This window comes from Cutaneotrichosporon oleaginosum (genome assembly GCF_008065305.1).
Source record: "Cutaneotrichosporon oleaginosum strain ATCC 20508 chromosome Unknown ATCC20508_contig03, whole genome shotgun sequence".
Lineage (NCBI taxonomy): Eukaryota > Fungi > Basidiomycota > Tremellomycetes > Trichosporonales > Trichosporonaceae > Cutaneotrichosporon > Cutaneotrichosporon oleaginosum.
Window position 1 is genome coordinate 445,138 of NW_027072172.1, and position 26,251 is coordinate 471,388.

The 26,251-nt window shown below is 59.3% G+C and overlaps 12 protein-coding genes across 12 annotated transcripts; 7 read left to right on the forward strand and 5 right to left on the reverse strand.

Moving 5' to 3' along the window:
* Positions 1–47: 47 nt before the first annotated feature.
* Positions 48–1,697, forward strand: COLE_03364 (uncharacterized protein; the record flags this gene model as incomplete). Its single annotated transcript, XM_018422541.2, has 5 exons — positions 48–111; positions 148–264; positions 298–705; positions 740–917; positions 950–1,697. The coding sequence occupies 5 exons, from the start codon at positions 48–50 to the stop codon at positions 1,695–1,697; spliced, it is 1,515 nt and encodes a 504-aa protein (XP_018280606.1).
* Positions 1,698–1,742: 45 nt separating this feature from the next.
* COLE_03365 (uncharacterized protein) lies at positions 1,743–3,158 on the reverse strand (the record flags this gene model as incomplete). The annotated part of the gene is made up of 7 exons (XM_018422540.2): positions 1,743–1,984; positions 2,017–2,089; positions 2,126–2,457; positions 2,495–2,610; positions 2,645–2,902; positions 2,936–2,998; positions 3,031–3,158. 7 exons carry the CDS (start codon positions 3,156–3,158, stop codon positions 1,743–1,745), a joined length of 1,212 nt encoding a protein of 403 aa, XP_018280605.1.
* Positions 3,159–3,778: 620 nt separating this feature from the next.
* Positions 3,779–5,061, forward strand: COLE_03366 (uncharacterized protein; the record flags this gene model as incomplete). The annotated part of the gene is made up of 4 exons (XM_018424768.1): positions 3,779–3,863; positions 3,926–3,995; positions 4,028–4,868; positions 4,936–5,061. 4 exons carry the CDS (start codon positions 3,779–3,781, stop codon positions 5,059–5,061), a joined length of 1,122 nt encoding a protein of 373 aa, XP_018280604.1.
* A 1,032-nt stretch (positions 5,062–6,093) lies between these two features.
* Positions 6,094–7,106, forward strand: COLE_03367 (uncharacterized protein; the record flags this gene model as incomplete). Its single annotated transcript, XM_018419965.2, has 2 exons — positions 6,094–6,277; positions 6,718–7,106. 2 exons carry the CDS (start codon positions 6,094–6,096, stop codon positions 7,104–7,106), a joined length of 573 nt encoding a protein of 190 aa, XP_018280603.2.
* A 1,941-nt stretch (positions 7,107–9,047) lies between these two features.
* COLE_03368 (uncharacterized protein) lies at positions 9,048–9,898 on the reverse strand (the record flags this gene model as incomplete). The annotated part of the gene is made up of 3 exons (XM_018422539.2): positions 9,048–9,340; positions 9,606–9,749; positions 9,784–9,898. 3 exons carry the CDS (start codon positions 9,896–9,898, stop codon positions 9,048–9,050), a joined length of 552 nt encoding a protein of 183 aa, XP_018280602.1.
* A 1,193-nt stretch (positions 9,899–11,091) lies between these two features.
* On the forward strand, positions 11,092–11,774 carry COLE_03369 (uncharacterized protein; the record flags this gene model as incomplete). Its single annotated transcript, XM_018422538.2, has 4 exons — positions 11,092–11,158; positions 11,315–11,488; positions 11,528–11,599; positions 11,668–11,774. The coding sequence occupies 4 exons, from the start codon at positions 11,092–11,094 to the stop codon at positions 11,772–11,774; spliced, it is 420 nt and encodes a 139-aa protein (XP_018280601.2).
* A 131-nt stretch (positions 11,775–11,905) lies between these two features.
* On the reverse strand, positions 11,906–12,175 carry COLE_03370 (uncharacterized protein; the record flags this gene model as incomplete). The annotated part of the gene is made up of 1 exon (XM_018422537.2): positions 11,906–12,175. The coding sequence occupies one exon, from the start codon at positions 12,173–12,175 to the stop codon at positions 11,906–11,908; it is 270 nt and encodes an 89-aa protein (XP_018280600.1).
* Positions 12,176–14,979: 2,804 nt separating this feature from the next.
* On the forward strand, positions 14,980–18,112 carry COLE_03371 (uncharacterized protein; the record flags this gene model as incomplete). The annotated part of the gene is made up of 8 exons (XM_018422536.2): positions 14,980–15,052; positions 15,090–15,108; positions 15,145–15,170; positions 15,215–15,269; positions 15,311–15,341; positions 15,391–17,111; positions 17,146–17,788; positions 17,822–18,112. 8 exons carry the CDS (start codon positions 14,980–14,982, stop codon positions 18,110–18,112), a joined length of 2,859 nt encoding a protein of 952 aa, XP_018280599.1.
* Positions 18,113–18,402: 290 nt separating this feature from the next.
* Positions 18,403–19,587, reverse strand: COLE_03372 (uncharacterized protein; the record flags this gene model as incomplete). Its single annotated transcript, XM_018422535.2, has 3 exons — positions 18,403–18,634; positions 18,677–19,166; positions 19,338–19,587. The coding sequence occupies 3 exons, from the start codon at positions 19,585–19,587 to the stop codon at positions 18,403–18,405; spliced, it is 972 nt and encodes a 323-aa protein (XP_018280598.1).
* A 224-nt stretch (positions 19,588–19,811) lies between these two features.
* COLE_03373 (uncharacterized protein) lies at positions 19,812–21,200 on the forward strand (the record flags this gene model as incomplete). The annotated part of the gene is made up of 4 exons (XM_018422534.2): positions 19,812–20,308; positions 20,341–20,417; positions 20,494–20,999; positions 21,093–21,200. The coding sequence occupies 4 exons, from the start codon at positions 19,812–19,814 to the stop codon at positions 21,198–21,200; spliced, it is 1,188 nt and encodes a 395-aa protein (XP_018280597.1).
* Positions 21,201–22,016: 816 nt separating this feature from the next.
* On the forward strand, positions 22,017–24,050 carry COLE_03374 (uncharacterized protein; the record flags this gene model as incomplete). Its single annotated transcript, XM_018426494.2, has 1 exon — positions 22,017–24,050. One exon carries the CDS (start codon positions 22,017–22,019, stop codon positions 24,048–24,050), a length of 2,034 nt encoding a protein of 677 aa, XP_018280596.1.
* A 250-nt stretch (positions 24,051–24,300) lies between these two features.
* On the reverse strand, positions 24,301–25,527 carry COLE_03375 (uncharacterized protein; the record flags this gene model as incomplete). The annotated part of the gene is made up of 5 exons (XM_018425949.2): positions 24,301–24,436; positions 24,497–24,809; positions 24,864–24,996; positions 25,030–25,428; positions 25,465–25,527. 5 exons carry the CDS (start codon positions 25,525–25,527, stop codon positions 24,301–24,303), a joined length of 1,044 nt encoding a protein of 347 aa, XP_018280595.2.
* Positions 25,528–26,251: the final 724 nt, after the last annotated feature.

Below are 26,251 nucleotides of genomic sequence, written 5' to 3' on the forward strand. Positions count from 1 at the left end.
TGTTAGCAACCACTCTGACTTGCCCGGCCCTCTCACCATCTCGCAGCATGAGCAGTCTAGCGAGCTCTAAAAAGCTTCGCATTGGATTCATTCACCCAGATCTCGGCATTGGTGGGCTTTCTTTCACTCGGCGTCAGCTAACAGCAGGCGGGGCTGAGCGCCTTGTCGTCGATGCCGCGGTCGCCCTCAAGAACCTCGGTCACGAGGTCGTCATGTTCACCTCGCGACACGACCCAGCGCGCTGCTTCGAGGAGACACGTGATGGTCAGTCTTCACTGGCGTTCTAGCTGATCGCAGGCACGCTGCCCGTGCACGTTCTGGGCGGGTCGTTGCCACGCAGCCTGCACTCGAAGCTGCCCATGACGATCGTATTCTCTATTCTTCGCTCGCTTCTCCTCACCCTCCTTCTATTCCTTTCTCAGGTAATTCCGCCTCCCGCGGGCTATATCAACCCTCTCGCGCCGCTGGGGAAGTTTGACGTTTTCTTCGTCGACCAGCAGTCGGTGTGCGTGCCGTTCCTACGCATGTTGACGGGCACGCCCGTGGTGTTCTACTGCCATTTCCCAGATAAGCTGCTCAGCGGCGGGTGGGAGATTAGTGCGGGCGATACCGGGGTTGACCTTGCCCAGCGAGGCGCGGGGCGCCAGAGTCTCCTCAAACGCGCGTATCGGTGGCCTATTGACCGGTTGGAAGAGTTCACAACGGGTGCGCTGCCTTGGCCGTGGTGAACTGACTGTAGGCCAGGCAGACGTGATCCTTGCCAATTCGAAGTTTTCGTCCCGCGTGTACGCGGCTGCGTTTCCTTCGCTCGCCAGGAATCCACCCAAGGTGGTGTATCCCTGCATCGACGTGAACGAGTACACCAAAGCTCAGAAGGGCAAAGGAAAAGAAATATCAGCGGTCGCACTCATCGCCTCGTGAGTTTGAAAATCGTCGTTGCTGACATGAGTGATCGCCCGACGCTTATATCCCTCAATCGCTTTGAGGCGAAGAAGAACGTCGCATTGGCGATCGAGTCCTTCGCTCAGATAAAGCGCGGTGGCCTCGTTCCTGTCTCGGTTGCGCAGCGACTGCGCCTGGTCGTCGGAGGAGGTTACGACGATGCGCAGGCGGACAATCGGGATACGCTTGCTGCAAATCAAGCGCTTTGTGAGCGCCTCGGTTTGAGCTACTACACCATCAAGACGACGACATCTCCACCTCCATCGGAGGAGGTAGACGTTCTCTTCATTCTGAACTTCACAACTGAGCAGCGTTCTGCCCTTCTCTTGTCCTCGCACACCCTGGCGTTGCTGTACACTCCCACCAACGAGCACTTCGGAATTGTGCCGATCGAGGCAATGGCATGTGGACTTCCTGTGCTGGCCTGCAATACTGGAGGACCGACTGAGACCGTCGTCGAAGGCGAGACAGGATATCTCCGGCCTCCCTCGGCTGAGGAGTGGGCACCCGCACTCGCGGCACTGATCAACTTGTCGACCGAAGAGCGCTCGCGCATCGCCAAGAACGGCAAAACGCGCGTACGCGAGCAGTTCTCTTCGTCCACCCTGGGGCGCGAGCTTGACGCCGCATGCCGCCAGGCTGCCAACAAGCCCGATCCCCAGACGACAATGGGTGACAAGTTCATCCGCTTTGGCGTCACCATGATCGCTCTCTCGGGAGTTATGCTCGTAATGACCCTTTGGATAGGGCAATAGATTCTTAGATATATCGATACAGTAAATGCTGCAGTAGTAGTACATCTAGAGTTTTCCAAACTCCCAAACAGCCAGGCGCGCGTCCTTTGCGCCACGTTCGTGAACGAAGCTGTCCCCCTCCTCCTCACCATCATCATCGCTGACGTCGCTCTCGTTGCTCTCGTTGCTCATTGGGTCGGCTGCCATATCCTCGCTTGGCTCAGCTGGCGTCTGTAGGTGCGCTCGTGAGCCAGCACACGTGAGGAAGAGAGGCCGATAAGCGTGGAACTGGACGCTATTGGCGGCGTCTGCGTGAGCGTACAGCCAGCACAAATCTCACCTGCATGAAGTTCTCGCTCAAAGAGCATGTCGTACGACGAGGACGCAACATCCCATACCCTCACAATCCCGTGCTGTAGGAGTCAGCGCCTCCTTCAGCAGTGACTCACCTCATCGCCAGCCGCCAACCACCTCCCCCATGGATCAAGGTCAAAGGCAATCCGCTGATTTGTAGACGCGCTGCGTTCCAACCTGCCGACAGGAGCGGACACGTCGCGCATGTCGAAGACCTGGATCGCCTGTGAACGCCTAGACGCCACAAAGAAAAGGTTGGAATCGAGCGGGTGGAACGCGATCTGCGTCACTCCACCACCTTCTACACCTTCCACTGGCATGCTCGGACTCCCCGTGTCTTCGTCATACAAGACCACGGAGCCAGCAAAGGATCCTGCCGCAAAGGTGGATAGTTGGTGGGGGCTGAATGCGAGCGCCGAGATGATGCCTGCTCTGTAAGCTTTGGGTGCATGCACTAGACCTACCGCGCTGTCCTCCCTTCTCCTTGCGCGTCAAGCCGAGCTTCAGACGCTCTCCATTGTCATATCCGGGCGACGCGACATCGAACACCTCGATCGCGTTCTCGAACCCGCAGTACAGTCTGCCGTTAATTACTTCCCCCCCTATGCGCCTACTTATCAGCAGAAGGGTTGAAAGCGAAGCTATGGGGCGCGATGAATCGTTCCCGGTGATCCACGATTGGATAGGAAGCACGTAACCTCCCGTCTGTGCCATCGATCAGGCGAACCGGTGCATCACGCACACTCGCAACAAAGCAGAAAGTCTCTGGCGCGAGCCGCGACGCGGAGGGATACCACAGCGCCGCATTGACGGAGTCGGGCTGAGGAAAGGTGCGCGAGTTTGTCAATGTGACATCATCTTCCTCGTGTGCTCTACGGTCAGCTCGAAAGTTGTGCTGGGCGAACAGGTCATGCACGCGCAACGCGCGATCCTCCGCAGTCGTCAGAATCGCTGTGCCATCCGATGTCCTGCCGTTAGCGTCGCTATGTTGGGCGCGCACCACCTCGCGCTGCGGAAAAAGGATGATCCGGCATGAGTTGAGGTTACAAGCCGCGCGACGGTGAAATCATACACCGGTGCAGACGGCCAGCTCGTACCGGGCAGTGGATCAGGATCAGCTGCATCCATGTTTTGCCTCTGGTGATTCTGTCTCTGGATGTTGTAGTTGAGAAAAGTGGAAAAGAGAGGCTAGAGGCTCGCGGCTAGAGGCCCAAGAAGCGGAGAGGAAGAGGTCAAGTGGAGGTGAAGAAGCGAAAGATGGTGTTGACGGTGGCAAATTCGAGGAATCTGACAGTGGGTCCAGTCAAACGCGTGTGTTACGGGGCGAAAGAGGAAGGTTGGACAAGTCGCACTCACATTACCTGACAGCATCACTTCATCTCGATCAACCCCTCCTCATCTTGATCACATCCTCCTCCTCTCTTCTCCCCTATCCCTCTTCCAGCTTCCAGCCCCGGCTCCCGCTCATTCTCCATTCTTCGCCTCTGCCTCGCCGTCACTCCCGTCCCCAGAGTCATCACGCACTCTCCTCTCCTCATTACGAGCCTCCACCTGCGGAACACAGGTGACATCCAACCTACCTTCTTCGAACGACTCGCCCTGCGCGGCCACGGAGCGGCCATGTTCTCGCAGGCATAGTTCCACACATTGCATACCGTGCAGCGGCGCAGCGGGCTCCTCACCGTCTTCTCCCATCCTCTCGATCTGCAGAATGGAAATGCATCTCGTGGAGAGGCCCGAGTCGGACGATGACATCCTCGACGTCACGGGTAGCGGCCCTTCAGGTAGGCTGCGGCGGCGACCCGAAGAGCCACCTGCTGTGGGGTTGGAACAGTGAGTGCGCGTATCCATCTGGTCTGACGTTGGCAGACGAGCCGCCCGGCTGAGAGCCACAGGTCATCTCGATGAGCACGGCGGGTCACAACAATTCCGAACACGACCCTCAAGCCCCGAGCACGCTAGAGAGTAAGCATCATCAGTGGCAGCCTGACTTGAAGAATGCGGCGCAGGAGCATGCGCAGCGCTGCACGGGATAACGACTCTCAGCGTGAGGTTCAAACAGTCCGAATCAAGAAGGAGAGGCCCCTCAAGGCCAAGGGCAACGAGTCGCCGTTCAACGTGCGCCCCGGCCTGTCGCAGCATGCTCGCGTCGACTCCAAGGCCATGAGTCATTCCTCTCCCCTCAATCCCAACCCAAGCGCGCTTACCCATCATCGCTATCCCCCTGCCACGTCCGAACCACGCCCACGGGCGCGTGCGGGTGGCGAGCGCCATGATGGCCAGCCTAGCTCACCAACCATGTCTACACCCTCACGCCTCTCTCGTCAAGACGGGTTTGTCTATGAGTTACTTGTCCAACGCGCCTCTCCCTGCGATAACGCCGTGGCCTCAAGCTCGCGCCTTCCAACCATAAATCGATCGAATTTTATCACCGACCGAGAGCTCATCCACGTGGACGACTCCGATAATGACGAGATCGTCGACAACGACGAGGCCCTTCCGCCGCCGCAACCGCCGCTCGACCAGACGAAGCGTTTCGAATCGACCGGTTTCCCTCGCACCACAGCCCCCGTTACGCGTGCGCGAAGGTACGCTGCTGACGCGTCCAACTTGGACGCCACGAGTGATCAACAAGCAAACGGACATCAAGCAGGACGCTCATCTTACTCCAAGGAGGAAGAGGAAGAGGAAATCGAGATGTTCTCGTCCTATGACAACCGCCCGGAGCTCCCATCGCAAAAGGGTAAGGAGAAAGCCCCCACGCCGCCGGAACGGCCGCCTGCTTCACGAACACGGCGGCCCATGCAAGGCAAGGATGGCAAAGTAATCGCCCGAGATGTGAGTCTTGTTTCCTTGATCTTGTTGACCCACAAGGCTCCCAGAGTTCGACACCCGCTCAAGCCAGCGACCCAGCATATCGCGTCCTCCTTCTCGCGCGTTACAATTAATGTCAAGGAGTTTTACATCGACGCTTCCGACGAAGCACGGCCCCTTTCGCGACTCGCAATCGAGCGATCCTCGAACCAACTGATCTTCGTCAGCGAACAGAAAACAACACATCGCATTAAAACGGATGCCATCGCAGCTCTATATGTGAGGTGCAGACGACTGGGTAGAAGCTCACGGACAGATTTGTCGGGACGACAATTTGGTCGTAGACTTCCACCTTAGTGTTGCAGAAGTGGACACTTTGCGACCATTCCTGAATTATGGTAAGAGTCGGCGTAGGTCCGTTCGTCACTCATATGTACTCCAGATTACCCATCGGACGCCAGTGTTACAGACTACACCCATCTGCGCACACTCTGCATCGTGGAAGACGCGGCACAGGTCAGGAACTTTGTCCGGGAAGCAGCACGAGTTGACAGCCTCAAGAACAAGATTGAAGCTGCAAAGTGAGTGCGACCTTGAATATCCCGCTAACATGTCAGGTGCTCCGGGATTGAGTGTATGCGATATGGCCCCATGGGCTCAGACAACCGCAAATCGAAAGCGCTATCTGAGCGACCTGCTGCAAGGGTAAAAGCCGCACAGGCTGCCGAACGCCGACTGGCTGAGTCTGGTATTGCTATTCATGCTAAACGAGCTACTGCGGCGGTAACGAAGACTGTGCAGGACTCTCGGCAGAGTACCCTAAAGCTGCAACCATCTCGCAAGAGTTCGAGGCTCGCAGCCTCTGGTACACGTGACCGACGATATCATGAAACCTCCCCTCACCCGGAGCAAGACAGAATTCTTGCCTCCGACAGCCCGCCTGTTGACAAGAAGCAGTTGTACGCTATTGAGTGCAAAGGTGGTGATCTGACGCCAGTCTCTTTCACTTGCACGGCTTAGATATCACGGCGGGAGAGCGGTATCGGTTGGAATCAAATGACTTTCTTAACGACACGTTTCTGGAGTTTGGGCTCCGGTAAGGCGCAGCAGGAGATAACACTAAACTCAGATACGTTCTTGACTCCCTGCCGCAGGCGACGCGAGATGAAGTGCACTGCTTCAACTCGTTTTTCTACTCCAAGTTGTCGGAGAAGCCAGCCAGGTAACGATGGAAAGAGGGGTTTATCTGATGACCAGGAAATTCGCGGCAGCAGATGAGTCCTGGCCTGCTTACGACGCCGTTAAACGTTGGACAAAGAAGGCGGAGATCTTTAATAAGAAGTTCATTGTCATCCCCGTCAATGAGTCGTATCACTGGTACCTCGCTGTCATCTACAACCCTCGGGCAACTCTCGACCGAGCTCGTGCGGCCCGTCCTACCCTTTCCAATGCCTTGAGGGATGCCGAGGCATTGAGAGAGGACCTTGCGAGCCGTGAATCGTCCGTACTGCCGAGACTATCCTCGGAGGATCGTGACACAGGAGGCGTAACCTCTTCGCGACACTCAGCGAACTCGCACGATAGCATTAGCCGAGACGCAGACCCGCTAAACATCATCGACCAAGCGGATGATGAGCAAGATAACAAAGAGGAAGGGGTCATTGGAGTTGTTCGAGCTGGCGTAGACAAGTTACAGTTGAAGGCCCAAACCCCCGACCACGGCGGAGTTCCGCAGCCGATACATTCGCTCACGTACGACGTTTTCACTGCACAGTCGCTGGGTGACCTCAGCACAGAAGTCAATGCAGGAGAATCAGCAGTGACCTCTCCAACGTTGCCGCCTGTCAAGAAAGGGAAGAAGCCCGGCCGTGAGGATTTCGACATTATAGGCAGTTGCAAGCGAGTTTGTTGGACTTGGGAGTGCTGACAATCAGGACGTGGATTATCACGTTTGACTCCATGGGCAGCCGACACCCATCCGTAGCAACAAACCTTCAGAGGTGGCTGCAATGTGAGGCCAAAGACAAGCTCGGAGAAGATGCCGACTTCGCTTCCGTCCCGTACCTGGAGGGCAAGTGTCTGGAGCAGCCCAACTTCTACGATTGCGGACTGTATCTCATTCATTTCGCGAAGCAGCTCTTGCGGAACAGCGAGGAAGTTTTGCGATTCATCGGCGTAAGTCGTAGTCGTCGAAATATCCATGTTTGGAGGAGGGCTAACGGAACAGTATGCGCCTCGGACTCGGGGTGTCGAAGGTCATGAAGAATGGAAGCGCAAGAAGGCGGAAGTGTGGGCTACGCACGAGTCGAGTCAGCTGCGACAGGAATGGGTGCACATCATCGATACGGAAACCCAGAAGTACCGCAGTCTGAACGAGGCCAACACGAGTGAAAACGTTGCGCGAGAGGCCCTCCCCCCCGAGTCACAGGTTTCCGTCCAAGCTCTCTCCGGGCCACAAGAGGCTGGGGTCGAAACCTATTTCGCGGCGCAAGCTCGCTCCCCCAACCAAATGGATGTGGTCGATGACATCCAGCACCCCTCGTCGCCAGACCTAAGCCGGCGTGAGGCGCTGTCTCTATCCCCAGATAGAGAGGGAAGTCCACCGCCGCCCGCGTCCTTCAGTAGCCCTACCGGGAAGGATGCCCGGGGTCCTGGCGCTAATCGTCTGCTGGGCGCTCCGAGGCCTCGCGTGTCGGACGCCTTGAGCGAGTCGGAGGAGGAGGAGCAGATTGAGGAGGGAGATGCTGGGAAGGTGCCCGGCGTCGACGACCATTCTCCGCAGGGAGATGTTGGTTCCTCATTTGACAAGCCATACGATGCCCTCAGCCATGCTCGGCTGCATCACGACCATGGCGATGTGGATCTTTCCTGTCGGCCCACAATCGACCCGAGTATGCCTCTCACCCAAGATAATGCCCACGCTGCAGTGTCATCTGCGTTGGGACACAGGTACATGGTACTTGGTTCCTATCCGGGCGCGTTCATGGACACTGCGGAAGTCAGGCATACAGAAGAGATCGACCACTCAAACGCATCGCCTTCTCATGCCCATTCAAACCTCTGCCGCGCCGACCTCGTTGATCCGTTCGCAGATCTAGGGAACGCACAGCCGATACATCGCGAATCGGGTGATGGCGATCGTATTGACCCGTGGCGCTCCTCGACCTCGCATGTTGAGCGCCGCGCAACCACTCACAACTCCACAGAGCCCCTAGTGCTCGTATCCGCATCAAGCTCTATAAGCAGGTCTTCATCTGCCGCATTGGCCGAGACGACGCCCCGACAGCCAAGTGGTTCGCCAGTTTATCTTCCATACCAAATGAGGCACATGGAGACTGTGCCTCAGCCCATTTTTGTCGACGAAGATTCACCCGACGAAGTACACACGCTTCCCGCCACCGCTCCTCGCCCGCAGCCCAGCTCTTCGCAGGAACGGCAATCGAATCGAGTGCGGCTGTCGCCGGAGCTCTCCCACCACAGCCCAGGGCTTCGCCGTCCACTGTCTCGCCGCAAGAGCCGCCCTCAACTGCCGCTGTCATCCGATGACGACGCCCAGAGAACATCTCCAACAACACATCATCGACGCCCTGTACGGCGCCGCTCGAAGTCGCCAGGTCAGCACACAGGCCCCAGCCGCGGCGAAGGGTACGGTGTCGCTGAGAAACCCAAACGCGAGCCGTCGAGCCAAATGTGTCCTACTCGAATTAACGTGAAGCACGCAGCCAACACCAATGGTAGGGCCCTTGCAGTACAGCCAAAGTCAGAGCTCCTTGGAGATGAAGCCTCGCCGCTTGTCATCGACGACGATGATGCTGATGAACAACCGCACGGCGGCTCGTCGAGGCCGCAGCGCCACGAGCGCGAGCCCTCTCTCGAGTTGACTAAGCCCAAACGCCCTGCGAGTAAGACGTACGCTCGGACAAGCAGGAACAAGAGGAGGAAGACGGAGAAGGAAGCATCAAGCCAGCAAACGATTGTTGGCTTCCTTGGGAAGGGCCCAGACGAAAGGAAAGCCAGTTTAGCATTTCGCAAGCCAGAGGATCAAGCGCTCGGCTCATCCGCACAAGACGCCTTCTATCTAACCGACGATGACGGGTAGGATTGCATGGTTCAGACCTCGTTAGTTCGTGTAGCATTGCATGTGAGCAGGTTGTGGGATGCATGAATAGTTGAACAACAGTGTCAGACGATGCTTTGTGGACATTAAACGCTTGGCCCCGCGCCTGGTCGCCCGCCATCCGCTAACTCCCACCACACACGTCCAGCGTCCGTGGTAGGTGCGAAGAACGGACAGCGCTGCCTAAATACGTCGAGAGTACGTTTACGAATGATGGCCTCAATCATGGCCTCGGAGCCCAGCTGCTCCGCGATGCGCTGCTCTTCGAGGGCACCGCGGTGCGGTGCAGGCGCGGACTCTCCCGCGTGCTTGGCAGCGGCAGACGACTCTACCGTGTTCTGGCAGTATGTGATGAGTGTTTGGCGGTGAGCCCATCCGGCTGGTGTTAGCAACACTGCAATTAGAGGAATTGAAGGGCATCTCGACAGGATGAGATGGTACCCGCCTCATCTAACGTCTCCGCCACTCCAGCCCGTGTGAACCGAGATGTCAAATGCCCACCGACTCGCCACGCATTTTGTCCTCGCCATATCCTCAGATCCTCATGTCCATCAGAAAAGTAATGGGATGGGCCCAAACATTACTTCCTTGCCACCCCATGCCGCCGTGCACCACTGTCTCCTCTCCCGGCCCAAAGCACTCACCCATGACCTCACCCCACATTTGGGCGCACATGCCTTCATTCCCGCTCCCCTTGCCCACGCGGGCCTCGTCGCGGAGCTGGGCCTGCGCGCGATTCAAGCGGGTAACGACCTGGTCGTCGAGCTTACGATATTGCCGAACGAGGTCTCGAGTGTAAGCACCACACAACTTCGAACTCACCCCTAAAGACTGTCAGGTTGAAGCAGGTCTCGGCGCCAAGAGTAAGAGTCTTCGGCGGCGGGGCGGGAAATGCGTCGGCGTACGCACTTGCTGTGCCAAACGGAGGTCCGGCCATTGCTAAAATGTGGAGTGTCGCTCGGGGTGCGAATCGAGGAGATGTACTGTAATCTAATCGGTGGGACGCGCCGCGCGGCCGGTCATGACGATGGTCTCCGGCGGTGGCCAAAGTGGAGGTCCGCCACGCCCCGGAAACGCCGAATTCTCCATCCTCGCACCTCCTTCCTCCACCTGGAGGATAGATATTTCAAGGCGGAAATCCTGCTTTTGACTTGTGCCCTTCCAGCAGTCAGCAGCAACACGTCTACCCACGCGTCCCGCAAGGTTAGTACCCCTCCTCCTTCTGCGACGTGCTCGCCTTGTGCTGCACGCCGCGCTTCACCCGGATGACCTTCTATTCTCTCCCCGTCTTACCGACCATGTCGAACGAGATAGGGCTCCCCTTCGCGGGGGAGTCTGGAACCCCGCTACATGCGGGCTCTCGGCGCTTGCCAGTGCCTTTGTCTGATCCCTCACCCTCCTCGCCGTCGTTCGGACCGAGCTGACAATTAGGCCTCCATAAGAAGCCTTGCGGGCGCAATGTCTGATTGAATCGTGAGTGTCGTTTTCTGATTACTGCCTCGTTGAGGCTCAATGATGAACCAACACCAAAACCATACGCAGTTTCCACTGTAGCGTCCTCCCTGCCAGGAGTAGTTCGTCGTCGTGCGCCGCGCTCTGCGGGTTGAGTGCCCCTTCAGCGGATTGAACCTTCCTGCAGTTGGGCGCATTCCCTGCGGGCCCGAAAGGGCAGCCGGCAAAGCGTGCGATGGCGGCGAGATGCTGTGAAGTTTTTTTCTTCCTTGGATGTCTGATCTCTCTTCTCGATCTTTCGAGAACGTTGCTGACGATAGTGGAAACAAAGTATTCTTTCGCACCGTTGTACTGTAGTCTATATTGTCTGAACGTTGCTGTGCTTGTGTTACGAGAGAAGCGTCAGAGCGGGCGATTACCCTCGTGTTGCGATACCGTTCTGCGAGTACCTTGACGCACTCTCTCTTCAGAGACCAGAGGGGTTACTGTCCAGCCTCTGCGGCCATTGTTGCAGTGTGCAGCGGACGATCTACTCATCCGCGCTCAGCTCCCAGCTGCGCGACGGCGTCGAACTCATGCCTCGTTTGATGGTCGACGGAACCAAATACCATGAGCACCGACGTGACATGATGTCCGCGTCCTCTCGGCGTTGCAGCTCCTACCATTCACAACACTGTCATGACCGTCCACGCCCTCTGGGTCATCAACAAGGCCGGAGGCCTCGTCTTCAACCGCTACTACAGTGGTGCGTGCTTTATGCGATGCTAATGCGCGTGCTGAGTCCTCCTCTTCGGGCAATCGCCGTCTCGACCTCATCGTCACTAACCTTCCTCGTCCCTCAACTCTCGCTCATGTGTTTCACCCCATTCTCCGCGCCCCGTTCTCTTGCTCTCTCGCGCAGACACTCTCCCAAAACTCGAGCCGAACGCCCTCCTCATTCTCGCGGGCACGCTGCACGGCATCCACGCCATTACGGCGCGCCTGGCCCCCGCTCCGCCGCCTGGTGCGCCCTCAGCGGGGCTGCAGAGCTTCGAGGCGGAGGGGTGGGGCGGGACCGTGTATCTCACGCCGACGGGTGAGTGTGCCAGCGTGTGTCCGAGACAGCTTATCACAGGCACCAAGTTCGTGCTCCTCCACTCGCTCGGGCACCCGGTCGACGACGTCCTCAAGCGCGTGTACGAGATCTGTGAGTCGACTCGGACGCCTTCTTCGCTTTTGCGTCACATTTTCGCTGTACGGAGAAGCTGACAGCAGACTCGGACGCGGTCATGAAGAATCCCTTCCACACACCTGAGATGCCTATCAACTCGAGCCAGTTCGAGAGCCGTCTGCAGACGCTCATCGCAAGCGCGAACGCGTAGCGCGCCCACGCTCGTCATCTCGAGAACGAGATTATACCCTGCATAAATACCGCCACTCCATGTGGCCACAGTACTACAAGTAGAGCGTGCATAGTCTAGACAAGACAACAATTAACGTATACAGGGGCGGGCTAGTACTTGACGATGCCGTCGAGGTAGTAGATCATGCCATTGCTGGCGGCCTTGACGCCAACGACCTTGGCATCGCCGGGCACGACGCGCATGCCGTCCCCATCCTTTTGCACTGTGACCTTGGCGCCGCCGAGCGTCTCGGCTTCTTTCCCAATTTCGATGTCCGCGGCCACAATGTGCGCTGAGAGGAACGCCTCGACGTTGTGCTGCGCATCCTCGTCCGAGGTGCCGCCGCTGGGATTGTTGTGCGGCTTGTGCGGGAGAGCCATGATAGCGTCATCGGTTGGCACGAGAAGAGTCGTGTGACCCGCGCGAGTGAGGCGGGCCGTCTGGTGTGAGCGCGGTTTTGCGGCAGGAAGAAGACGAGACGTCGGACAGCCACCAGCGACGGCTGAGCAGCGCCTAGTTATGGAAAATAAGCATGTATGCTGAGCGTCCAAACGCTGGAGCCCATACCGCACTCCCCTCGGCCTCCTTCTCGCAACTCTTCCCGCTGTCGCCCACGACCTCCCTAGCTCCGACTCACCACAGAAGACACATCGCGCGCATACTCCCACCACAGCGACGCCTTGCGCTCGAGCGTGAGGGCGTCGGCGAGACTCAACCCCGCATTGCCGGTACCGGGGTTGAGGACAGTTTGGTCGTCGGCGTCCGCGATGACGTCTACAAATCCGTCGGCGGGGAGCGCAGCTGGGACAGCAGGAGCTGCGGGGGCTGGGATGGCGGCAGCGTGGTGCGACGAGGCGTAGGCGACGCCCATGGCCGCAAGGAGGGCGGTAAGAAGGGTGAACTGGCGCATAAGTGTGGAGTGGGCGGTCGGAGCAGTCCGAGGGTGGCAACGTTGGGATGAAGGCGGGAATCCGTTTGGTTCCGTCCCGCCCCACTCTGAACCGCTTCGTTTTGTGCTTGTACCTGCAAGTTCAGCCCCACTTTGGGGCGATCGGCGTCACCTTTCCACTGTGGGCAGATGTGATGCATCAGCGTTGAAGTGGCCTTCAAAAGCGTTTTGGTTTTGGTGCGCAGAAGGGAATGTGCGCTCCCCTTCGGCCCAGCCCCACCAGATGGCAGATGCTCGCCACTTGACTCCCCTGCCATCGAGAGGGCCCCGCAGTATCATACAAATCAGCGAGAGCTCACGGCAAAAGAATCAACGAAGAGATAGAATCGACTGTCACTGCCACATCTTTATCCTGAGACCCGTATCATGTTCCATGAGTTGAGTGGTAAAAGGTAGCCGCCCCATGATCGCTCAGCGATTCCGGCCAGTCTCTGTTCACCTCTCCTTCTTGCCGTGAAAAACAATGTTCTGCAGCAAACCCGCCTCTGCGAGCATTATGCCTTCCAGGCTGCACCGACTTGCGGCGGACCTGGATACACTGCCACTGGGGACGGTTTCGACATTATTATCAGAATACATCTGTGCTTTGGCTCATCTGATACCTGTAAACAGCTCTCGGGCTATGACCCTTACCACCTCACCCGCCTCCGAGTAGGAGATGGGGTTCTTAACGAGGCGAGCTGTTGGCAACACACCTTCAGATGTCCATGAGGGTTCGTATACACTTGCATCCGCCAAAAACACTTCACTGTTGAGTCCCCCTTGCCTGCAGTCACCCTGCCACATAGCGCCGAGTGCGTTTGCGTTTTGAAAGGACTCGTGATCTCAATGAGGATGAGGCACACTTGGGTCGGCTCCCGAAGAGCGGCCGATAAGGTTGCGAGCGGCTGGCGTTTGCATCCGACCCCACTGTAGTCGCGTGTATTACTAACACCTGTGGAGTGTGGCAATGTCATGGAGTGTACGCTTTTGGGCACAGGCGAGGGGGGGACCACCATCAAAATGCTGAGCAAAGCGGATCTCTTACACAGCTTCACGAGGGTGTCCCGTCAAGTGGAAAATGGAGACTCTTGATGCAGGCCCCGGTGATAGTCGAGTGTACGCCAATACCTGCATGCATCTATTCTTTCTGTGTGGATCTTTACAGTCGGGGACTGCCACAAACACAAACGCTCTTGGCATGTGCATGCTGCATGGGGCACGTGGCCTCCTTCGGCCACGTGCTGCGCATGGTGCAGCGAGGCAGCTGCGCAGCTGACAGCTGACAGGGAGGGCGCCCAGAAGATTGGTGCATGCCGCGATCGATTCGTCGGATCGTCGACCCGTTACGAGATCTGGTAAGCAGTGCACACGCCATGACGATCACAGCGATCACAGCGATCCAAAGATCCAGCGATCACAGCGATGTCAAGCGGTATGCATTCCCGTTTTCGGCCGCAGCTGACCGGGTGGGGGTCCGAGAGGATGGTGGGGCCAGTGAGCAAGGCCGTGCAGCTGACATGGCTGGTAGAGTGGGAATGCCGAGGACAGAGTGCTCACGTGCACCCGTGCCGCTGACTCCAATGTGGACATGTTCGGGACCCGACGGTATGAATGGCACTAGATTAGCTTCTGCGTTTCTGCAGCAAGACTGAGAGACAATGCTGTGATGGCGATACGGCAACGTGGCAACATGGCAACGAGACAGGTACTGGTGTGCATACGGTGCAAGGCAAGGCCATGCTGGGATGCAAATGGCTGGAGGGAGGAGAGGAGCATCCATGAGGGCGGTGGCCGGTCCGGGATTCCCGCTCAATAGCCCGATGGGACCTCTTGGCTTTGGCTCCTCTCACCTTGGAATGGCTCTCAACCTCGTCAATCCTCCATCCATCATCATCATCATCATCCTCCTCCTCCTCCTCCTCTCTTTCATTGACGCTCCAACCGCCATCTTCGTGTCACTTCACGCCTCTTGCTCCTGATCCACACTCACCCTCTTTCCTCTCCCTCGTGCTCAATCATTTTGCTCAACTGTCTCACAATCGGCATCTAGCTGCGCCCCTCACCCCACCCACATCGCCGCCGGCCTCGAGCATCGCCTCTGTTTACCTTATCGGCACCTCCCCCGCGCTCCGACAACACGTCTTTCTCTTTGCTCCTCCCTCACAGTACGCCGCCCACCAGATGGGCTATCTGGATCAACGTCTGCCCATCACCACCTTCATCTCGTCGACCAGGCCACATTGAGCACTCAACATGGCAGGCACACACGCCGCCATGCCAAATGGCACTGATCAAGGCGCAACTGGCCCATCTTCGGCCGCGAATGGTAAGGACCGCGCGTCGGACCACACTGACGAGACCAGGATCACAAAGCTCCCAGGAGTGAGAATGCTCATCTCGCATGCAGACTGACATTAGGCCCGAAACGCGACCCCCGTCAGAATGTCAGTCCCTCTCCATCGCAGTGCCCGTCGGCCGCTGACCTCAGTGTCCAAGAAGGTCGACGTATCGCACTTTCCGCACTACGGCCTGAAGAGGGGCATGTACGTCGCGTATCAGCAGGAGGATCAACGGCTGACCTCAGGGCGTGCACTTTCTGTCGGCGCCGAAAGCTGGTATGTGTCGTCAGGACATCGGCACCAGCGGCCGAGGAGCTAACAACAGCGATGCTCAGGCGATCGCCCTCAGTGCACAAACTGCGTAAAGTATACCAAGGTGTGCGAGTATGGACCACCCGTCAAGTCGGAGAAGAAGAAGCAGCAACAGCAGGCACAGCAGGCACAGCAACAGCAACTTCAGCACCAGCAGCACCAACAGCAACAACATCACTCGCACCAACATCAGCATCAACAGCCACAGCATACTCAGGCGCCAATGTACCCACTCCCGCAGCACCACCAGCCCGCGTACAGCAACGCGCCATATGGGAACGGGATGCCCATGGGCTCAGCTGCTGTGTCGGAATACACGTCCACGCATCAGTTACCAGTTGGCGCCATTTACAACAGCGAACCTGTTGCACCCTCTGTCTCGCTCGACTACATGAACGACGTGCTCTTGGAGCCTGGATTGTTGGAACAGGACAGCTACTCGGCGGGCATGGCATCGTACCAAGGCCTGAGCGTGTTCGACAGTGGCTCCGCCGACTTTAGCCAGCCGTCGCCTTTTGCGAATTCGTCAATGCCGACATCATCATCCGCAGGGCTTAGTCACCATCATTCACAGGCATCAGCCCCGTCTATAGCGCAACAGCAGCATCTCGCTCAGCCCGTCATCGGAATGCCTCCTTACGTTGCACCGAGTGGACCAGAGACTTTCTCGTTTCCCGATACGTCCACAAACCCCAACACCCTTCAAAACCCGTGGTCGACGACAGCATCGACGTCCTATCCGACTCCACAGAACTCGACGGGTTACGAGACAACCCCGAGCGTCAAGGCCCAATCGCAGACATCAATGTTCACGGACACATCCATGACTACCGAGCCCATCTTTGACCCGTCCGTGTCATCAATTCCAGAGGCTACTGCTTCTATCACGCAGATCGCTTCCGATCCCTCTACTCCAGATGAGCGACCTCGGCCCAAGCCGCAGAAGTCGGGGACCGGTTCGTCTGGCCAGGCAACACCAGAGCTCAGCAATCGCCTTGCGTCAAGAATGTACCATCAGACAAACCTGCATTATGTTGCTAATCTCACACCGGTTGACGGGTTAACGGAGCGACTTGGCGAGTTCCTGTTCAGCCCGAACTCGAGTGCCGTGAAGGATGACGACGGATCGAAGCGCGCGAGGCATCATCGTACGAGCAGTGGGACGCAAAGAGGAGGCGGCTCACGGGCGCAAGACAACTCTTCATCTGTCAACCGCATGCGCACGGAGTATGACGGTTTGACGGAGGCTGCGCGCACGATCTTGCTTGACTGCTTCCTGGCTCACGCACCGCTGTTCTTCGAGATGAGCGTCCCTCGGTTCCGCTACCGCATGTCATTTACGGACAAGCGAAGACCAAGTCTCGCTCTTTTGAATGTCATGTACCTGTGGGCGACGCGTATGTCTAACTCGCCGCAAATGGTGAACATGGAAAAGCACTTCTTCGAGGAGGCGTGCAAGTACCTCGAGATGTCGACATCCACTGTGGACCGCCTCATTGACGCAGTACGCGCGGCCATGTTGTTAGCCGTCTACTCGCACTCATCTGGACGACATCACGAAGGCTGGTGTCTAGGTGGACTCGCGAACCGCCTCGTGTTGTCGTGTGGCCTGCACCGTATACAGTCCAACGTGCACAGGCCAGAGCCCAAGAAAAATCCCTTCCTCCGCAACCGTGTGTTCCTTCTTCCGCCTCCCGTGGACGCGGTCGAGCTGGGCGAGAGGTTACATCTTTTGTGAGTCGGAGCTTTGAATAAGACTAACCTGCAGCTGGGCGTGCCTCGCGACGGACCGCTGCAGCTCGTTGGCGACGGGCTATTCGTCTGGACTAAAGGACGATGACATTTCGACTCCGTTTGCGCGCCACCTCACCGACATCGCCTCCGGGAGCGTCTCTGAGCGCGATGACTATACGATTCGAGACATATATCGTGGCCGCGCGCTCGATTTCAGTAACGACACCCCGTACACCAAGTGGGCCAAGTGTGTGGTCATCCTCGAGCGCGCGAGTAAGCTGCCATTCCTGGAACCGGCGGAAGACTCGCCCTACATCCAGGCCTGGAACCAGTATCACCTTCTGGTCCACCGTAACCCGTTGCAAGCGCCGCCGCCCGAGTGTCTCAACCAGCCTCAGTACCGTAATCCGCGGGATTACCGCGAGTGCTTGCACGCCATCGACAGTCATGTGCAGGGTTTGGGCCCGGACGGAGTGTTCCCGGTGGTGCGCAAAATGCAGGCGCAGCAGGAAGGCGCGCCCGAGCCCGAGATCACGACCAACATCCTCATGCTGCACCACATGATCACGGCGGTGTACATGCTCCTGAACGACATCAACTCGCTGGACGTCGAGAACAACGAGGCGCTGAAGGCCGCGCGGAAGAGCGTGGTGCTGTTCCGCGCTATGCCGCAGTTGGTGAGTGGATAAAAAGGCCAGAGCTGACCGCAGCCGTTCACGGACGTGGACGCTTTCCTCGTGCTAATCTGGAGCTTGATCGCCAAGGTGTTGATTAAAGAGGCGCACCGCCTCATGAAGATGGGGGAAGGGGACGCCGCGCGCGGCGTGGCTGCCGAAGCCGAGACGGTGATCGGGGAGATGGCGCGTATCGGAGAGACAATGTACTTGGCGCGGACGCAGGCCAAGGCTGTCGAGGAGCTCAAGGAGGCGGCGCTCTCGCCGGCGGGCGACACGGACGGTGTGCCCCAGCTGGAGAGCTTCATGTTCCCTCAGCAGATGTAGTATGATGGATCATCAATTGCAAATCTACGACTGCAGCACAAAGTTTTAGCCATGAGATTAATGGACTTGAACCATGAGGGAAGGGGTGGTCCAGAGAATAGGGTCAGAGTGGGTAACTTCGGGTGGGCCCACATAAACGCTGTGAGCGCGGCATTGACCCGTTCAGCAAGCGGTCATGTGAGCCATTGATGACGTGTCAGAGCCAAGCAAATGGACACCACCGCCTTTGATGTATATGGCGCGACACAGCAGGACCCGTCTTCATACTATGCGATGCAGATGAAGCAACGTTATGCTGCGGCGTATCCCGAATTCGGCGGCTCGGTCCTCTGCGGTAGATGAACGTCCTCCATCTGCTTGTGCTGGGCGCCCAAGTGGGACGCGGCACTGACCTCTCCGCGCTCCATCTTGTCAATCTCGCTGAGCACCTTGTTCTCGCGCACGCGCCGGCGTATCTGGTCGCGCCGCTCCTTGCCGAACAGTGCTGCCTCATGGCGCGCCTCCGCCAGGGCCTTGGAAGCGCTGGGGTTAGCCAGTCTGACACCATATACGTCTGAAACTCACTGGAGATGCCGGTCGACCAACAACGCTTTGGCGTCGTCCACCGCCGCCCCCATCCGGTAGTACTGGACGAACGTGCCGACGCCCGCGAGTCCCGCGATGAAGGCCACAAACGCGCCATTGCTCATAAAGATCGCGTCGCCGTTCCCCTTGGGCGGAGCGTCGTGGAAAGGGAAGTCTTCGCCGGGATGCGTGTGGTAGTATCCCGCGCCGCCCTCCGAGGCGCGGAAGCCGCGCGCCCGCGCGCCTGCCTCCCAGCTCGCGGCGCCGTGTGCGCGCGCATGGCGCGCCCAGCTGCGCATCGCCGCGTCCGCAGACGCGTGTGGGTCCTCGGCGTCCGCCGGGCCAGACCACCCGTACCCTGTCTGCAGGTACGACGTGCGGCTCTGCTGTACGGACAGGAGCTTGTATGCGCGGCTGAGCGTGGCGAAGTGCTCGGCGGACGCCGAGGGATGGGAGCTGTCGGGGTGCAGGACAAGGGCGAGCTTGTAGTCTGGCGTCAGCCCATGGCCATATCACCACAAGTAAGGCGTACGGGCGCCCGTTGGTCTACGGTCGTCGGCGACGGAGGAACGCGGATATCGTAAGGGCTCGCACGACCCCGCCTCCACCATTCCGAAATGCGTTCGGAATAGCACAACCACCCTTTCACGCCCTCACTTACACTGCGACTTGATCTCACGTGCGCCCGCGCCGCGCTCAAGCCCAAGCACCTCGTACGGGTCGGGCGGGCCGCCGCGCCGCCCCTTCTCGGGGAAGCGGTAGTCGTCCATGGGCCGCTGGGGGCGGCTTGGGCCGGCCTCGGCGTCCGTAGGGAAGGCGGCGGCGTGCGCGCGGCGGTGCGACGGCCGATACCACGCAAAGTAGCTGGGCGCGCGGCGCGACAGCGCAAACAGATGGGCGGGCGGGTGCATGGTGGTGCAAAGAGAGAGAAAGAGAGATGAAGCGTAGCTTGCGCAGTAGCCAAGTACATGTACATGTACCTCTCTGCACCCACGATGGAGCCGGCACCGGCCGATGCAGTCGCCGCTGCACGTGCTAATGGGTGGAACTGATAAGGCGTGGGGTCCCCGGGCGATACCGGCGGCAACCGATTGTGGATGTGGGCAGCGCCAACTCCTCCCACACCACTCCGTTCATGTCAGCTCACCGCCTCCCGCTCCGCCGCAGGCCAGACCTGAGCGCGCCAGAAGTCTGGCCCGCAGACACCGTCGTGCGCCTCCAGTCCCTTGCCAAGATCGTCATCTACCCCCTCCTCCCTGTGTATGCACTGCGATGGCTTTTCAACCCGCGCGGCCAGAACCTGTGGACGTACCTCCTCTCACGGATGGACGTGTGGCGCGGCTACCTCGTGCCACTCCTCACGCCGCCCGAGAGCAAGGAGCTGGCAGCGCGCCCCCTCCCCAATTCGCTGCAGTATATCCCTTTCCCTGAGGGGATCTGGGACGGCGCCCGCTGGGAGGTCGCAGACATCCCGCCCGCGCCGAAGGACATGATGGGGCACCTCGTCGACGGGCCGGCATGTGTCAAGCCCGCTACACGCCCCGGGTTTATGCTTACTCCCCCGGGGGCGCGTGGGGCGGGTTTCTCGAAGGCGCAGCCCGGCGAGAAGATCATCCTCTTCATCCATGGCGGGTGAGGCTTAAGGTGGGAGGAGCTGATGGTAGTGGTTACGTCAAGGGCCATCCATTGTGGACACCGTTTCCACTCAAGCTTGCCAAAGACCATGCAGTGCGCGCGTTTCGTGAGTGAGACTCGCTGTCACCCCGTTGCCTAGGGACCCGGCATGATCGGGCCGCCACAGCCCTCGCTAACCCAAGTGTGTAGCTACCGCAAGACGCTGTCGGACGACACGGCATTCCCCGCTCCACTGCTCGATGCGCTGGCAGCGTGGGCGTACGTAACACTGACGCTTGGGTTCGCGCCGGCCCAAATTGTCCTTCTGGGCGACAGCGCGGGTGCGCACCTCTGCCTTGCACTCGTGCAGCAGCTGGCAGCGCTGGGGCGACCGCAGGCCGGCGCCCTCGCCATGGTGAGCCCGTGGGCCGACTTCACGGCCAGCTTCCCCAGCTGGGCGAACGAGAGTGTCGACCACCTCTCGCGTCGTTTCCTGCTCGCGGCGATCTGTGCCGCGGCCCGACACTACGCGCCCGATGCGATCCCCGATCCCCTCTTCTCGCCTGCCCTCGCCCCGGAAGGCCACTGGGCTTGCCTGTGGGCCACGCGCGTGCTCGTCAGCGTGGGGACGTACGAGGTGTTCGCCGACGAGGATTATGCTTTGGTCGAGGGGATGCGGCGAGATGGTGTTGACGTCACTCTGTTTGAGGTGAGTTGGGCTGCCAGCTGACAACGGCCAGGGGCGTAGGATCGACGTGGCTCGGCTTGCGCCAGAGCGGGCAAGACACCCCGCTGACTGCAGGATATCCATGGGCTGCATGAAGGACCGGTTACGCTGTGGTCGCCTGGAGCATACGATTGCTTCAGTGCAGGGGTTGGGGTTCTGTTGAGATCACCGCAAGGACGGTAAGTAGACGGTAGACGGTAGACGGTTGCGGCCGGATGTGCCTTGGAGGAGGCACGGGTTTAGTAACCGCCGAGGCCGCATTTCAATCTGCACGATCGCAAGAGTTGAATGAGAATGCGTCAGCAGGTCAGTATCACAGCTCTAATACGGTGCAGAGAACGAAGAGAGCGATGACGTGGGCAGAGATGAATAGAATGTCGTGTTTGCTGGAAGTGCTGGGGAGGACAGCGGTGCGGAGAAAAAGGGGAAGAGGTGAGGGAGAAGTGAGACATGTGAATAGACCAAGCGAGGCGGGAAACGCCATTATTGCTGATGCTGGCTGTCGACAGCCGCGGGGACCGAGGTGGTTGCGAGCATGACAAAGTCAACAACGGCATGGGAGCAGAGCACAGCAGAGCAGAGCAGAGCAGGAGTAGTGATCAAGAGCATGAGCTGACAGATGCAGCTGATGTGAGGGGATGAAAAAAAGTTGCCACTCGAGACCAGAAGGAAGGTGCACACATACCGCCCAAATGAAGGGCCCTATCATCCCCACATATCTACGGAGAAACCAAGATGAGACCCACCCATTATCGATTCTCGCTTTGCTCATCTCCCCATTCCCCCCTTCACAAACGGTGAGTACCTGCTCACTACCCTCATCCTCTTCTCCGCCATCATCCACACCGTCGACATCGACAAACACTATGCTGACAGCAAGGGTGTCGTCTCAGTGTCGACCCGTCATCCCCACACCCCGCACCAAAATCCCCTCCCTCCCCCAAACCCCCCGCGGTAGAACCAAGGAGTGACCAGCACCGGCATCATCTCCGCACCAGCATGTCTGAGGCCCGCACGCGTAGTACGCGCGCTTGCGTCGCGTGTAGCATCCGCAAAATCAAGTGCGACAGCAACGATCCATGCGCGCACTGCATTCGTTTCTTCAACGGCGAGTGCTTCTACACCACACCCAAGAAGCGCGGGCCACCAAAGGGATGTCCGCCCCGCGGTGGCCACCGTAAACGCCAGGCCCTTGAGCGCGAGCGTGAGCGAGCCGAGGCCGCAGCAGCTGAGGCGACGGCCAAGCAAGGAAGCAGTCGCCCAGACGTCCTCAACCCTCCTCCTGGGAGCGTGGGAGTGGCTCCACCATCTACCGCGGCTCCCCAGCCCCTTAACACCGCCATGATGCCCGATCCACCAAAGATGAACGAGATGATCCCCTTCGATGCCGAACTCCTCTCGATGCCGACGCCCCGTACGCTTCCGTCCCCGCAGGTGCTGGGCGCCTCGCCGGCCTCAGGCGGCTCGAGCTGTCACGCCGCCGGCCTGAGCAGTGAAGCCATCGACGATCTGTTGCTCGTGTACGAGACATTCATCCATCCGCACTGGCCCATGATCTACGTTCCTCAGCTTCGCAGCCTTCGCTCGCTGGAGACATACAGTCCCATCGTATTCGACGCAGTGCTCGCCATCAGCGCCGCCAACTCGGATCTGTGCGAGAACTTTGGCGTCAACGGCAGTCATAAGGCTGGGCGCAGCTTCGCCGCCGCCTGCGATCTGCTTACCGAGAGCGTCCGCGCACGCGTCCTCTCCACTATGAACGGGCGCGACCACGCCCCTTCACTCCAGAGTGTTCAGGCGCTCGTGATGGTGTCGCTCGTCGACCAGGGCGTCGGCCGCACTTCCTTGGCATACCAGATGGGCGGATTTGCATGTCGCATGGCCCTGGATCTCGGACTGCACACCCACTCGGAGGACATGCGCTCGAGGGACAGCCAGGAGCGTTGTCGCACGCTTTGGGCGACGTTTATCCTCGACAAGATGCTCGCCGCAGGCTCGCAGCGTCCGGTCAACCTCCGCGCGGCTGACATCGACGCCGCCCGGCCCAGTATCATGGAGCGCGACGAGTTCGATCTTTGGCTCAGCGGGGGGGCGCAGGTCCTCCTCCAGCCAAATGTCCGGGAGAAGATGGAGACAGTCAAGTCACACACGCTTTCTTCGTTCAACAGTTGGATTGACGTCATGGCCTCCCTCGAGATCATCCTCGACCAGGTCTATCGCCCCTCTACGCGGCGCGCGCGTATGCACGGTCACCATGTCGACGGATACGATGAAGTGGTCGTCCACATCGACCAGCAGCTGCGCAAGTGGCGCTCCGAGCTCCCGCCCCATTTGCAATGGGAGGACGACAGCGAGACGGCGCATAGAGATACGGGCCTGCACCTCCTCACCATGCGCGGGTGGTACCACATCTGCATGCTGCTCCTGCACCGCCCTCAGGTACCCTTCCTCGACACGGCCGACAGCCCCGACGGCTACCGCGTCGAGCGCGACGAGCGCGTCACCGAGACGCCGACCAACTTCCGCCTGCCGAACGGTGCAGACGCGAGCCGCCACTCGGCCACGGCCATCTGTAACATCATGGAGCAGTACGAGCGTACCTTCCGCGTGCGCAAGTTTGCCAGTTCGTGGGTATACCTCGTCTTCCAGGCCGCTACCGTGCATGCCGGGCTGGCCGCGCACGGCCCAGGTCCCGGCGCGAACCACCTATCCCCAACTAGAGCCGAGAGCTACCGCCGCCTCGAGCAGTGTATCCGCTGGCTGGACACGATCGCGATGCAGTGGTCGAGTGCGAGCCGCCACGTCGAAATTCTGCGCAAGCTCAGCGCCGCGGGCGCGCGTACGCGTCCCCCATCGCCCACCCCCGATCCGGGGTACCTCGACGTAGCAAATTTCCAGGGCGGAGAGGGCGAGTCGGGCATCCCGGGCATCTCGCAGCTGGACCTCAACGCGTGGATGCTGCTCTGGGCCAGCATGCCCACGGCGGGCGACGACATCAACCTTTGGCAGCAGTGTTTCCCTAATCTCCCGTAATGCCTGGCGCATATGAAGGCGGGTGCGGCGAAGAGGATTATAGGAGATTATATTGTAGCAGGCTGGAGCCATATGGTGTTTACGTGATAGACGTAGTTGTAGCATGTACCATTGGCTGATGAGTGATTGACGTCGGCGGATGCGGAAGCGGAGCATACATGCATACAGAGGGCTGCTTGCTCTGAGCTCTAATTATACAGTGTGGCGTTAACGGAATGTCAGATGCATCCAGAGCGGACAAGGTTGGCTTTTAGACGTGAGGGGTCCAGAGGGCCACGAGGGCGGCACCACCGGCCGCAAGGGCGATGCTGTGTGTGGCGGGGCGGCGCGCGGAGGATCTTCTGTCCGAGAACGTATTCTCGAAACTGAGCCCGCGGCACGGCACACTGCTGTCAGCTGTGGCCCTTGTGTGAAAAGGAGCCCGACTTGCAAGGAGCCGAACTTACCCAAACTTGCGCTTGCCGTCCGCAAGGTCGCGGGGGCGCGTGAGCCACCCGCCGTCAAAGCCGGCCTCGAGGCTCCAGTCCGCGGCCGCCTCGGTCTTCCAACACCACGCGACCCACCCCTGCGCCTTCTCGTACACCCACGTCTGCGTCTCCCACGACTGCGTGAGGTAGTCGCGGTACGCGGGCGTCCAGGACGACGGGTTGCCCGAGATAGACGCGCAATCGTTGGGGGTGGCCATGACGGAGCCGAGACCAGCGTGCCACTTGGCGGCGGCGCCGTTGTGTGCCCATCCTGCGCAGTCTGTCGGCGCCGCTGCCGTCAGCAACGCCCCTCCCAGCCTTGAGCGCAAAGCGAGGCTAAACGCACCAGTGAATTCGCCAACTATCGTCCAGAGGTTGTCGTCGCTGTTCACGAGCTGAGGCACAAGTCCGCAGTACTCTTTGATGTGGTCCTCGAACGATAGGGCAAGCGTGCGGTCCTCAAACATGTGGTAAGAGTGCTGATGTCAGCCAAGTCGTGGGGGCTCATTCACCCAGTCAAGTGCGACGCGCTGGTACTGCGGTGCAGGCATGAAGCCACGCCAATGCTCTAGGCTCTGGTAGGCTTCAGAGAGGACGACGACTATGCCGCCGCCGGCGGGTGTAGCGGGGCTTTGGTCACGGATGAGACCATATGCGGCATGGTAGAACGTCTTCAGAAAGTCGAGGGGAGCTGGGACTGGGGATAAGTGCGGATTGGGCTCATTGAGAACGCAGATGCTCGTTACGGTTCCGGCCCACTCATTGCGATTGAACTCGCGCATGAGGACGTTGAGGGCGGCAGTCGTCCTGTCGAGGTTGCGCGTGTCGTCGTACCAGTGAATGACCCCCGCCATGCCCGAGTTGTCCCATGTGTTCTGACCGCCGGGCGCACCGTGCAAGTCGAGCATGACCTAGGGTCAGAGAAGCATCGGCGTGACTGGACATACCTGCAGGCCGACGGCCTTGGCCCATCCCACCGCCTTCTTGAGGTGCTCGAACGCGCCGACCATGAACACCTCGCCGTCGACGAGCGGAATGAGTGACCAGACAGAATTTCAGCACGATCATGAGGGGTACTCACACCCAACAGGAATGCGAACTGTATTGAGGCCCGAATCGGCAATCTTGGCGAAGTCATCGTAGGTGATCCAGGTATCCCAGTGATGGCCAATCTCGCTGTACGGCTGAGGCTGACCGAGCTGGTACTTCGCGTAGGTGGTCTCGTCGCGGACCCAGTCAGGCTTGCCGTCGAAGAGGGATGGCGTTATCCATGGCTGGTGTCAGCGCCATCAGGAGTGCTAGGCGCAGAACACTGCACAGACGCGCCACTCTGCGCGACAAACTTTCGCCCCAGGACATACCTCGAGCACGAGCCTGCCATCAGCTGTCACCCTGTTCGGACATACCATCCACCGATGTTGACGCCGCGCACGGGGCCATTGCCCCACGAGTGCGGGGGTGCGTGGGTCATGCGGGGCTGTGGAGAGGCTGCAACGAGCGCAATCACCAAGATCAGTGAGAGGGCAAACATGACTGTGAGGTGAGTGGGAAGGAAGGCTGAGATCGGGGAAGGGCGGGGCTCTTTATGCGCAAACCGGTCGCGGTGGGTTTGCACCGTCGGCGGCTTGGCGGATCAAGCCATTTTTGTGGATTGTTAGAACTTGACTAGCACCATGCGCTGACACTGTGGGGTGGTTTGTCGCGACAATGGAACTGAAGATGGTGATTAGAAGA